We start from the raw sequence: 13,924 nt of genomic DNA on the forward strand, positions 1-13,924 counted from the left end.
TAATATGCATGCAAACTATCTGGGGATCCATGAATGTGTTATGAAATGCAATTAAGATATAATGATGCAAAACTACAAATGGGAGAATCCGGTTGGTCATAAACAACAAGCTGAGATTTGCATACAAAAATATATTATTAACATGTGACCATGTATTTACAATATACAGTGAGGGAACAGTAAGAGACAGAATAACAACAAAAAAATCCAGAAAAACGCATGTCAAAAATGTTAGAAATTGATTTGCATTTTAATGAGGGAAATAAGTATTTGACCCCCTCTCAATCAGAAAGATTTCTGGCTCCCAGGTGTCTTTTATACAGGTAATGAGCTGAGATTAGGAGCACACTCTTACAGGGAGTGCTCCTAATCTCAGTTTGTTACCTGTATAAAAGACACCTGTCCACAGAAGCAATCAATCAATCAGATTCCAAACTTTCCACCATGGCCAAGACCAAAGAGCTCTCCAAGGATGTCAGGGACAAGATTGTAGACCTACACAAGGCTGGAATGGGCTACAAGACCATCGCCAAGCAGCTTGGTGAGAAGGTGACAACAGTTGGTGCAATTATTCGCAAATGGAAGAAACACAAGAGAACTGTCAATCTCCCTCGGCCTGGGGCTCCATGCAAGATCTCACTTTGTGGAATTGCAATGATCATGAGAATGGTGAGGAATCAGCCCAGAACTACACAGGAGGACCTTGTCAATGATCTCAAGGCAGCTGGGACCATAGTCACCAAGAAAAGAATTGGTAACACACTATGCCGTGAAGGACATGAAATGCTGCAGCGCCCGCAAGGTCCCCCTGCTCAAGAAAGCACATATACATGCCCGTCTGAAGTTTGCCAATGAACATCTGAATGATTCAGAGGACAACTGGGTGAAAGTGTTGTGGTCAGATGAGACCAAAATGGAGCTATGGGGGGGGGGCTTCAGCTACGGGGACAGGACAACTTCACCGCATCAAAGGGACGATGGACGGGGCCATGTACCGTCAAATCCTGGGTGAGAACCTCCTTAACTCAGCCAGAGCATTGAAAATGACAATGACCCAAAACACACGGCCAAGGCAACAAAGGAGTGGCTCAAGAAGGAGCACATTAAGGTCCTGGAGTGGCCTAGCCAGTCTCCAGACCTTAATCCCATAGAAAATCTGTGGAGGGAGCTGAAGGTTCGAGATGCCAAATGTCAGCCTCGAAGCCTTAATGACTTGGAGAAGATCTACAAAGAGGATTGGGACAAAATCCCTCCTGAGATGTGTGCAAACCTGGTGGCCAACTACAAGAAACGTCTGACCTCTGTGATTGCCAACAAGGGTTTTGCCACCAAGTACTAAGTCATGTTTTGCTAAGTCATGTTTTGCAGAGGGGGTCAAATACTTATTTCCCTCATTAAAATGCAAATAAATTTATAACGTTTTTGAAATGCGTTTTTCTGGATTTTTTTGTTGTTATTCTGTCTCTCACTGTTCAAATAAACCTACCATTAAAATTATAGACTTCCTTCCATTAAAATCATTTCCTTGTCAGTGGGCAAATTTTTAAAAAATCAGCAGGGGATCAAATACTTTTTTGCCTCACTGTATATATTCATGAAGTATGAGTACTAATCTAGGATTAGGCCCCCACCTAATCATTCATTTGAATCTAAATGGCTAAACTGATCCTAGATAAGCACTCCTACTCAGATACGCTTTATGGATACAGGCCCAGGTTTAGTAGCAAAACAATTTTAGCTTTCATAATAAAAGCAGGTGTAATGTGATACGTACAGCGATGAGTCGATCTCCGACTGTGAGTGAACCCTCCTTGGTTGCTGGAGAGCCCGGAGTGACCCCAGCTACAAACACCCCACACTCCAGCCCTATACCACTGGCTGGAGGAGGCAGGGAGGATAACGTCACGTCTTCAGCACACACACATTTCATTATCCTCCTCCTCATCACAATCGTCATCATCAATCTAGTGTTGTATACTGATCATACAATGACAGAAGTTTCACATTTTGCATTCCATCCAAAAATGGATGATAAGTGCTTGGGCAGGGCGATACACACTAAGAAAAGAGGGTTCCACAAGGGTTCTTTGGGAAGAGTGATGGTTCTATGTGGAACCATAATAACTCCAATAACCCTTTGAGCTCTTCAATGATTCTTTGCAGTTCAGAAAACGTTTCTTTGCTCTTTTAGTGACAATTCAAATATAGGGGCGGCGGCTCATTAGAATATTTTGGGGCACGGTTTGGTCACAGTTCTTTTGGTGAAACCGTGAGTGACAGTGTGATTCCAGTTTATCTAATGTGTTGTGTTATGCTATTACATATTAAATATGACAGTGTCTTGTGAAAGACTGATGTATGGCCTTGTGTCAATTGAGAACTGATATCTAAATTAGGAGATGTCAAACCTCTCCTCAGGGAGCCCCAGCTGTTCCAGAGGTAGCACACCTGATATAACTTGTCAATTAACACAATAATAAAACCTTTGGAATTTTAACAATATAATATGTCTAACCAGAAGGGAAAAAAACAAACTGTTTTTTGTAGAACCTTTGAGATTGAGATAAAGGTTCTGTAAAAGAACCATTAAGAAGAGTTATATACGGCATCAGAAATGGTTGTAATGACAGCAGAATCCTTTTTGGTGCCCTTTTTGAATAGTTCTTTATAGCACCATAAAGGTTACATGTTTAACCTTATAAGCATGCTTCTTTCTAGAACATTCAAAAAGAGGCACCAAAAAGGGATCCGCTATGTTTACAAGTCAAAGAAGACTTGTTTGGCTCTTATATAGAACTGTACCTGTACACAGCCAATCTGTAAATAGCACACCCAACTACCTCATCCCCATATTGTTATTTATCCTCTTGCTCTTTTGCACCCCAGTATCTCTACTTGCACATCATCATCTGCACATCTATCACTCCAGTATTAATGCTAAATTGTAATTATGTCTCTATGGCCTATTTATTGCCTTACCTCTCTAACCTTACTACATTTGCACACACTGTACATATATTTTCCTATTGTGTTATTGACTTTATGTTTGTTTATGTGTAACTCTGTGTTGTTGTTGTTGTCGCACTGCTTTGCTTTATCTTGGCCAGGTCGCAGTTGTTAATGAGAACTTGTTCTCAACTGGCCTACCTGGTTAAATAATATATATTTTAAATGTTTTTATTGTGTGAGGTTTTGCTGTATATGAGTGATACCTTTGTATCCTGTGAGGTTGATCTCAATAGGAGTGATTAAGCGTCCTCCCAGAGATTTCCTCCTGCGGACCACCATATTGATCACTCCTTCTCCGCTCAGCACTGCCTTCAGAACCTGCTTCCTGTCCTTATTGGTCAGGTCCACATTGTTAATCTTCAACAGCCAATCATTCACTCTGTAGAGATAAGAGCAACCAATAATTGACTTTGTAGAGAGAAGATGCAACCAAGCAGAACTGTAACCAGTGGATGATTAATAATAACAATATGTTTTTCAAAAGTAGGAAGAAGGCCATTAAGTGTGATTTACCTTAACCTTCCTTCAGCAATACCTCCTCTGTCCACCTTACTCACAAATATCCCACAGTCTCCTGGTAAATATGGCTCATTTATCCCCTCGGCAACATCAAAACCAAGTGCTTTTAAATCCATGTCCTCCTGAAATAACGTAAATAAAGCATGACTATTTCCTCATTAAAAAGGCGCATCTTATCTAAAATGTGTCCATGTTTTGAATATTACTACTGTTTTACTACTGTATTCATTCTTTGTGGTTCATTTCGATTTGGCAATAGCACAAAGTAATATATGTGTATTGGCCAAGATAAATAGCTTGGTGAGCGCTAAACACTTACTCTGTTTTTCTCAAACTCCACAACTTCCGTCTCCCACTCCAAAGAGTCTGTGTCGATGGCTGAATCGTGTGAATTATGAGCCATCAGCTGACGAAAACTGGCCTCCTTTTCCAACTGGTCTTCAATCCTTTCTCTGTAGAAAGAGAGAGAAACTTTTGAAAACAACCTTTACATTTGAAGACAAACTTGTGCATGTACAGACAGCCAGTCGTTAGATACACATTTCAACCACTAGGTGGCAATAAAACATGGTAATAAATGACACTGTCTGTCAGAGCACCAAAACCTACAGTACTTCAAATCAAGTTACAGAACTGGAAAATATATATAGGGTTCTATTCCTCTGTACTGTAAATAGTTTTCAGAGGTTTATATTCTGATGTGGATTGATGGAGAAATGGATGGTGAAGGATGAATAACTCACTTGAGTTCCTTAAGATCGCGTGACGCATCGTTTTTCTGTTTCCTGGTATCATCTAGGTTTCTCAATGCATCTGCCAGGTCGCTCACCGCTCGGTCCCTCTCTCTCCTCAGGTTGTCACATAACGTTCTGACAGACACACACAGGGCGTCATCTACATCTATTCATACATTGCCTTTCAAGCTCGTCCCATTTTCTGTAAATATCCAATAATCACCCACTCTTCTCTGGAAAGACCGAGCCTTTCAACTAATTTTTCGGCACTGGCCACTGATCCTTGAGTCTTCAATATCGATATAAAGTGTTTTTCTTAGCTATCATCCTGTTGGCATCCTGACAGGTTCTAGGGGCCACGTGCTATGGAATGCAAGATGTTTCTCTCTATTTATTCTCTCTCTACTCACCGAATACTCTCTCTCTCTGCCACTATCTTGTCTCTCTCTTGAAAGGCCCAGTCGCGTCGACACTTGGCCACCTCTGCTTCCTGCGTCGCCTCCTTCAGCTCCTGAGACATGGCTTCATACTGCTTCCTCAGCACCTCTATCTCCTTGTTGGCCCGCTCCATGTCCAGGGTTGTCGAGTCTTGTTTCTGATGAGGAGGAAATGGATGTAGGTTGAAGTTGCCCCTAGATGCTGATCTTGGGTCAGTTTAGTACACCCCCCCCCCCCCCCCCACACACACACACACACTAATGGTTAAGATATGATTGGGGGTGGGGGAAGCTTATCCTAGATCTTTACATAGGAGAAGCTTCACCCCGGAGAAATACACAACTATATGACACATTGTTTTTATGACGAACTCCACTCAGTGGCCAGTTTATTATGTGTACACCTATCTAGTATGGGGTCGGACACCCCTTTGCATCCAGAACAGTCTGAATTCTTCGGGGGCATTGGAATGTTGCTCAATTGGTATCAAGGGACCCAACATGTGCCAGGAAAACATTCCCTACACCATTACACCACTGCCACCAGCCTGTACCGTTGATATCAGGCAAGATGGGGCCATGTACTCATGCTGCTTATGCCAAATCGCAATAGGAACCGGAATTCCTCGGACCAGGCAATGTTTTTCCACTCCTCAATTGTCCAGTGTTGGTGACTGCCTGCCCACTGGAGACGCTTCTTCTTGTTTTCAGCTGATAGGAAGCCGGTGTGGTCTTCTGCTGCAAGGACCGACGAGTTGTGTGTTCAGAGATGACGTTCTGCACACCACTGTTAGCTTGCACGAATCTTGTCATTCTCCTTCGACCTCTTTCATCAACAAGCTGTTTTCGACCACAGGACTGCCACTGACTGGAGGTTTTTTGTTTGTCGTACAATTCTCGGTAAAACCTAGACACTGTCGTGCGTGAAAAGCCCAGGAGGCCGGACCTTTCTGGGATACTGGAACCGGAACGCCTGGCACTGCCGCACTCAGATCACTAGTTCTGCCCATTCTAACGTTCGATCTGAATGCCTCGATAACAGTCTGCCTGCTTTACAGTACATAGCAAGCCTTGGCCACAAGACTCACTGTCTGTAGGAGCGAACCATTTTCGTGAACGGGGTGGTGGACCTAATAAACTATATATTTCAAGCACACAAGTGCTTTCAGTTAAAAATATTAGGTGAATGTGTTTCCTCATAGGAAAACTGGAATTTGGTGTTAATATTTAAACTCCAACTTCCTGATTTGATTGAATTCAAAATGGAATTGACCCCAAATGACTTGTTATGTAACATTTTGTTTGAGTGCATCCTATGGATTAGATTATAGATTTGGCTGTGAAGTGGGACAGACAGGGATGTGACGGCTGGTTGTACTTGTTTCATTCCAGCTGTGCTGACTGTGCTGTGACCTTAACCCAGGGTAACCTCGCCAAGCAGGTGCCACATAGCAGGGGATTCATAAAAGATTATCCAGCCAGCCACCACGATGGCAACAAGGAATGGGACCATTTTAAAAACAGACTGACATACACCACCAATTCTACCACAGTATTTCTGCATCCCAAATGGCACCCTATTCCTTATATACAGTGCTATCGGAAAGTATTCAGACCCCTTGACTTTCTCCACATTTTGTTACATTACAGCCTTATTCTAAAATTGATCAAATACTTTTTCCCCCTCATCAATCTACACACAATACCCGATAATGGCAAAGCGAAAACAGTTTTTAAAAATGGTAGCAAATGTATTAAAAATAAAAAACAGACCCTTTGCTATGAAACTTGAAAATGAGATCAGGTGCATCCTATTTCCATTGATTATCCATGAGATGTTTCTACAACTTTATTGGATTCCACCTGTGGTAAATTCAATTGATTTGACATGGTTTGGAAAGGAACACACCTGTCTATATAAAGGTCCCACAGTTGACAGTGCATGTCAGAGCAGAAACCAAGCCATGAGGTAGAAGGAATTGTCCGTAGAGCTCAAAGCCAGGATTGTGTCGAGGTACAGATCTGGGGAAGGGTACTAAAAATTGTCTGCAGCATTGAAGGTCCCCAAGAACACAGTGGCCTCCATCATTCTTAAATGGAAGAAGTTTGAAACCACCCAGACTCTTCCTAGAGCTGTCTGCCCAGCAATCGAGGGAGAAGAGCCTTATTCAGGGAGGTGGCCAAGAACCCGATGGTCACTCTGACAGAGCTCCAGAGTTCATCTGTGGAGATGGGAGGACCTTCCTGAAGGACAACCATCTCTGCAGCACTCCACCAATAAGACCTTTATGGTAGAGTAGCGGCAAGCTTCTGGGTTAAGCAAGCAGTGTGGCTTGGCAGGGTTATGTTTCGGAGGAGGCATGGCTCTCAACCTTTGCATCGTCCGACTCCATACGGGAGTTGCAACGATGGGACAAGACTGTAACTACCAATTGGATATCATGAAATTGGGGATAACATTTTTTTAAAATTAATATTCTCTGGTCTGATGATTTAACTCTTTGGCTTGAATGCCATGTGTCACATCTGGAGGAAACCTGACACCATCTCTACAGTGAAGCATGGTGGTGGCAGCATCATGCTGTGGGGATATTTTTCAGTGGCAGGGACTGGGAGACTAGTTAGGATCGAGGGAAAGATGAAAGATGAAAGATGAAGATCCTTGATGAAAACTTGCTCCAGACCGCTCAAGGCCTCAGACTGGGGTGAAGGTTCACCTTCCAACAGGACAATGACCCTAAGCCCACATCCAAGACAAAGCAGGAGTGGCTTCGGGACAAGTCCCTGAAAGTCCTTGAGTGGTCCAGCCAGAGCCCGGACTTCAACCCGATCAAACATCTCTGGAGAGACCTGAAAATAGCTGTGCAGTGACGCTCCCCATACAACCTGACAGAGTTTGAGAGAATCTGCAGAGAAGAATGGGAAAAACTCCACAGATACAGGATTGCCAAGCTTGAAGCGTCATACACAAGATTTGAGGCTGTAATTGCTGCCACATGTGTTTCAACAAAGTATTGAGTAAAGGGTCAGAATACTTATGTAAATGTGATATTTCAATTTTTTGTTTTTTTATGAATTTGCTAAAATGTTGTTTTGACATCATGGGGTATTGTGTGTAGATTGATGAGATAATTTTTTTTTTTTATCCATTTTAGAATAAGGCTGTAATGTAACAAAATGTGGAAAAAGTCAAGTGGTCTGAATACTTTCCAAATGCACTGCAGATATTAGGTAGAAAATAGAATATTTATGGGCAGAACTGAAAAGTCATGTGTGAGCAAGGAGGCCAACAAACCTGACTCAGTTACACCAACTCTGCCAGGATGAATGGGCTAAAATTCACCCAACCTATTGTGGGAAGCTTGTAGAAGGCTACCCGAAACGTTTGACCCTGTTTTAGGTCAGCTGGGATGACCACTTTATTTTAAGAATGTGAAATGTCAGAATAAGAGTAGAGAGAATTATTTATTTCAGCTTTTATTTCTTTCATCACATTCCCAGTGGGTCAGAAGTTTACATACACTCAATTAGTATTTGGTAGCATTGCCTTTAAATGACTTATTCTAAAATGGATTAAAAAAAATAATTATCTCATCATTTAAAGGCAATGCTACCAAATACTAATTGAGTGTATGTAAACTTCTGACCCACTGGGAATGTGATGAAAGAAATAAAAGCTGAAATAAATAATTCTCTCTACTCTTATTCTGACATTTCACATTCTTAAAATAAAGTGGTCATCCCAGCTGACCTAAAACAGGGAATTTTTTACCAATGATTAAATGACAGGAAATGTGAAAAACGGAGTTTAAATGTATTTGGCTAAGGTGTATGTAATCTTCCGACTTCAACCGTAGGTATTTATAGTTGTCCACATATTCTAAGTCAGAACCGTCCAGAGTAGTGATGCTAGGCGGGTGGGTGCGGGCAGCGATCGGTTGAAGAGCATGCAATTTATTTGTACTAAATTTACTTTAATGATGTCAGCCTATCAGAAGCTTCTAAAGCCATGACATAATTTTCTGTAATTTTCCAAGCCTTTAAAGGCACAGTCAGTTTAGTGTATGTAAACTTCTGACCCACTCGAATTGTGATACAGTGGATTAGAAATGAAATAATCTGTCTGTAAACAATTGTTCTAAAAATAACTTGTGTCATGCACAAAGTAGAAGTCCGACATGACAAAACTATAGTTTGTTAACAAGACATTTGTGGAGTGGTTGAAAAAAAACAAGTTTTAATGACTCTAGCCTAAGTGTATGTAAACTTCCGACTTCAACTGTATATACAGTGGGGCAAAAAAAGTATTTAGTCAGCCACCAATTGTGCAAGTTCTCCCACTTAAAAAGATGAGAGGCCTGGAATTTTCATCATAGGTACACTTCAACTATGACAGACAAAATGAGAAAAAAAATCCAGAAAATCACATTGTAGGATTTTTAATTAATTTATTTGCAAATTATGGTGGAAAATAAGTATTTGGTCACCTACAAACAAGCAAGATTTCTGGCTCTCACAGACCTGTAACTTCTTCTTTAAGAGGCTTCTCTGTCCTCCACTCCTTACCTGTATTAATGGCACCTGTTTGAACTTGTTATCAGCATAAAAGACACCTGTCCACAACCTCAAACAGTCACACTCTAAACTCCACTAAGGCCAAGACCAAAGAGCTGTCAAAGGACACCAGAAACAAAATTGTAGACCTGCACCAGGCTGGGAAGACTGAATCTGCAATAGGTAAGCAGCTTGGTTTGAAGAAATCAACTGTGGGAGCAATTATTAGGAAATGGAAGACATACAAGACTACTGACAATCTCCCTCGATCTGGGGCTCCACGCAAGATCTCACCCCGTGGGGTCAAAATGATCACAAGAACGGTGAGCAAAAATCCCAGAGCCACACGGGGGGACCTAGTGAATGACCTGCAGAGAGCTGGGACCAAAGTAACAAAGCTTACCATCAGTAACACACTATGCCGCCAGGGACTCAAATCCTGCAGTGCCATACGTGTCCCCCTGCTTAAGCCAGTACAAGTCCAGGCCCGTCTGAAGTTTGCTAGAGAGCATTTGGATGATACAGAAGAAGACTGGGAGAATGTCATATGGTCAGATGAAACCAAAATATAACTTTTTGGTAAAAACTCAACTCGTCGTGTTTGGAGGACAAAGAATGCTGAGTTGCATCCAAAGAACACCATACCTACTGTGAAGCATGGGGGTGGAAACATCATGCTTTGGTGCTGTTTTTCAGCAAAAGGGACCAGGCCGACTGATCCGTGTAAAGGAAAGAATGAATGGGGCCATGTATCGTGAGATTTTGAGTGAAAACCTCCTATCAGCAAGGGCATTGAAGATGAATCGTGGCTGGGTCTTTCATCATGACAATGATCCCAAACACACCGCCCGGGCAACGAAGGAGTGGCTTCGTAAGAAGCATTTCAAGGTCCTGGAGTGGCCTAGCCAGTCTCCAGATCTCAACCCCATAGAAAATCTTTGGAGGGAGTTGAAAGTCTTTGTTGCCCAGCAACAGCCCCAAAACATCACTGCTCTAGAGGAGATCTGCATGGAGGAATGGGCCAAAATACTAGCAACAGTGTGTGAAAACCTAGTGAAGACTTACAGAAAACATTTAACCTCTGTTATATACCCTTTGTTGGCAATGACAAAGTATTGAGATAAACTTTTGTTATTGGCCAATACTTATTTTCCACCATCATTTGCTAATTCATTCATTAAAAATCCTACAATGTGATTTTCTGGATTTTTTTCCCTCATTTAGTCTGTCATATTTGAAGTGTACCTATGATGAAAATTACAAAGTGTAACACTGATACTGGGGAAGTGATGCTGAGCAACAGTAGTAGTGAAGCATTGGGCGTTGAATTATGGTCCAGAGTAAATCAATCCCGTTCCATTTCCTGTGTTTACTGTGGCTGTTGGGCAGTAATGAAGTGCTTTGTATAGTGGCAGGCAGCACTTTTATACCCACTATGTGTCAAAGTCAGAGACATGCTTTCCACTTCGATCGCTGGTCATTTCATAATGTAATAATGTTGACTTCTACCTCTGTAGTAAATTCTTAAAGACAACCAGAGACAGAAAGCTTGACACAAAATGAAATGAAGCTGGGACAAATGTGTTGTAAGAGCCATGGAGAAGTGCACAGTCGGGGGCCGGAACATAATTTCAAATAAATTGTAGATTGCAGGTTGACCGCAAGAAGCCAAAACTGTTATAATATTTGACTAAAGCATAATAATTTCACACCTTGCTCACATTTGTATACAATCACATCTCCCTATTATTATTCAATTAATCCTGCCTAGCCTGTACAGGATCAGCCTGTAGCCTGACTAGCCTGTATGACCTGTCTAGCCTGTAGCCTGACTAGCCTGTATGACCTGTCTAGCCTGTATGACCTGTCTAGACTGTATGACCTGTCTAGCCTGTATGACCTGTCTAGACTGTATGGCCTGTCTAGCCTATATGGCCTGTCTAGCCTATATGGCCTGTCTTGCCTATATGGCCTGTCTAGCCTATATGGCCTGTCTAGCCTGTATGGCCTGTCTAGCCTGTATGACCTGTCTAGCCTATATGGCCTGTCCAGCCTATATGGCCTGTCTAGCCTGTATGGCCTGTCTAGCCTGTATGGCCTGTCTAGCCTATATGGCCTGTCTAGCCTGTATGACCTGTATGGCCTGTCTAGCCTATATGGCCTGTCTAGCCTGTATGGCCTGTCTAGCCTATATGGCCTGTCTAGCCTATATGGCCTGTCTAGCCTGTATGGCCTGTCTAGCCTGTATGACCTGTCTAGCCTGTATGACCTGTCTAGCCTGTATGACCTGTCTAGCCTATATGGCCTGTCTAGCCTATATGGCCTGTCTAGCCTGGATGGCCTGTCTAGCCTGGATGGCCTGTCTAGCCTGTATGGCCTGTCTAGCCTGTATGGCCTGTCTAGCCTATATGGCCTGTCTAGCCTGTATGGCCTGTCTAGCCTGTATGGCCTGTCTAGCCTGTATGACCTGTCTAGCCTATATGGCCTGTCTAGCCTATATGGCCTGTCTAGCCTGTATGGCCTGTCTAGCCTATATGGCCTGTCTAGCCTGTATGACCTGTATGGCCTGTCTAGCCTATATGGCCTGTCTAGCCTGTATGGCCTGTCTAGCCTATATGGCCTGTCTAGCCTATATGGCCTGTCTAGCCTGTATGACCTGTCTAGCCTATATGGCCTGTCTAGCCTGTATGGCCTGTCTAGCCTGTATGGCCTGTCTAGCCTGTATGGCCTGTCTAGCCTATATGGCCTGTCTAGCCTGTATGGCCTGTCTAGCCTGTATGACCTGTCTAGCCTGTATGACCTGTCTAGCCTGTATGACCTGTCTAGCCTATATGGCCTGTCTAGCCAATATGGCCTGTCTAGCCTGTATGGCCTGTCTAGCCTGTATGGCCTGTCTAGCCTATATGGCCTGTCTAGCCTGTATGGCCTGTCTAGCCTTTATGGCCTGTCTACCCTATATGGCCTGTGTAGCCTGTATGGCCTGTCTAGCCTATATGGCCTGTCTAGCCTTTATGGCCTGTCTAGCCTATATGGCCTGTCTAGCCTGTATGGCCTGTCTAGCCTGTATGGCCTGTCTAGCCTGTATGACCTGTCTAGCCTGTATGACCTGTATGGCCTGTCTAGCCTGTATGGCCTGTCTAGCCTGTATGGCCTGTCTAGCCTGTATGGCCTGTCTAGCCTGTATGACCTGTCCAGCCTGTATGGCCTGTCTAGGCTGTATGGCCTGTCTAGCCTATATGGCCTGTCTAGCCTGTATGACCTGTCTAGCCTGTATGACCTGTCTAGCCTGTATGGCCTGTCTAGCCTGTATGGCCTGTCTAGCCTGTATGGCCTGTCTAGCCTGTATGGCCTGTCTAGCCTGTATGACCTGTCTAGCCTGTATGACCTGTCTAGCCTGTATGGCCTGTCTAGCCTGTATGGCCTGTCTAGCCTGTATGGCCTGTCTAGCCTGTATGACCTGTCTAGCCTGTATGACCTGTATGACCTGTCTAGCCTATATGGCCTGTCTAGCCTTATGGCCTGTCTAGCCTGTATGGCCTGTCTAGCATGTATGGCCTGTCTAGCCTGTATGGCCTGTCCAGCCTGTATGGCCTGTCTAGCCTGTATGGCCTGTCTAGCCTGTATGGCCTGTCTAGCCTGTATGGCCTGTCTAGCCTGTATGGCCTGTCTAGCCTATATGGCCTGTCTAGCCTATATGGCCTGTCTAGCCTATATGGCCTGTCTAGCCTGTATGGCCTGTCTAGCCTATATGGCCTGTCTAGCCTGTATGGCCTGTCTAGCCTGTATGGCCTGTCTAGCCTGTATGACCTGTCTAGCCTATATGGCCTGTCTAGCCTATATGGCCTGTCTAGCCTATATGGCCTGTCTAGCCTGTATGGCCTGTCTAGCCTGTATGACCTGTCTAGCCTTTATGGCCTGTCTAGCCTATATGGCCTGTCTAGCCTGTATGGCCTGTCTAGCCTGTATGGCCTGTCTAGCCTGTATGACCCGTATAGCCTGTATGACCTGTATGACCTGTCTAGCCTGTATGGCCTGTCTAGCCTGTATGGCCTGTCTAGCCTGTATGGCCTGTCTAGCCTGTATGACCTGTCTAGCCTATATGGCCTGTCTAGCCTATATGGCCAGTCTAGCCTGGATGGCCTGTCTAGCCTGTATGACCTGTCTAGCCTATATGGCCTGTCTAGCCTGTGTGGCCTGTCTAGCCTGTATGACCTGTATAGCCTGTATGGCCTGTATGACCTGTATGACCTGTCTAGCCTGTATGGCCTGTCTAGCCTGTATGGCCTGTATGGCCTGTCTAGCCTGTATGGCCTGTATGACCTGTCTAGCCTATATGGCCTGTCTAGCCTGTATGACCTGTCTAGCCTGTATGGCCTGTCTAGCCTGTATGGCCTCTCTAACCTGTATGACCTGTATGACCTGTCTAGCCTATATGGCCTGTCTAGCCTGTATGGCCTGTCTAGCCTGTATGGCCTGTCTAGCCTGTATGGCCTGTCTAGCCTGTATGGCCTGTCCAGCCTGTATGACCTGTCTAGCCTGTATGACCTGTCTAGCCTGTATGGCCTGTCTAGCCTGTATGGCCTGTCTAGCCTGTATGACCTGTCTAGCCTGTATGGCCTGTCTAGCCTGTATGGCCTGTCCAGCCTGTATGGCCTGTCTAGCCTGTATGGC

General features: G+C 44.0%; 1 protein-coding gene across 1 annotated transcript in view; it reads right to left on the reverse strand.

The window, feature by feature from the left end:
• Positions 1–13,924, reverse strand: part of LOC124038496 (disks large homolog 5-like) — a 117,725-nt gene that overhangs the window by 28,535 nt on the left and 75,266 nt on the right. The window contains exons 12-17 of the mRNA XM_046354454.1: positions 4,673–4,857; positions 4,272–4,397; positions 3,848–3,980; positions 3,523–3,650; positions 3,213–3,388; positions 1,775–1,878 (exon numbers count right to left, since the gene is read on the reverse strand). Coding sequence (XP_046210410.1) covers positions 1,775–1,878; positions 3,213–3,388; positions 3,523–3,650; positions 3,848–3,980; positions 4,272–4,397; positions 4,673–4,857 — 852 coding nt within the window. The remainder of the gene's footprint in view (positions 1–1,774; positions 1,879–3,212; positions 3,389–3,522; positions 3,651–3,847; positions 3,981–4,271; positions 4,398–4,672; positions 4,858–13,924) is intronic.

Source organism: Oncorhynchus gorbuscha, linkage group LG06 (genome assembly GCF_021184085.1).
Source record: "Oncorhynchus gorbuscha isolate QuinsamMale2020 ecotype Even-year linkage group LG06, OgorEven_v1.0, whole genome shotgun sequence".
Lineage (NCBI taxonomy): Eukaryota > Metazoa > Chordata > Actinopteri > Salmoniformes > Salmonidae > Oncorhynchus > Oncorhynchus gorbuscha.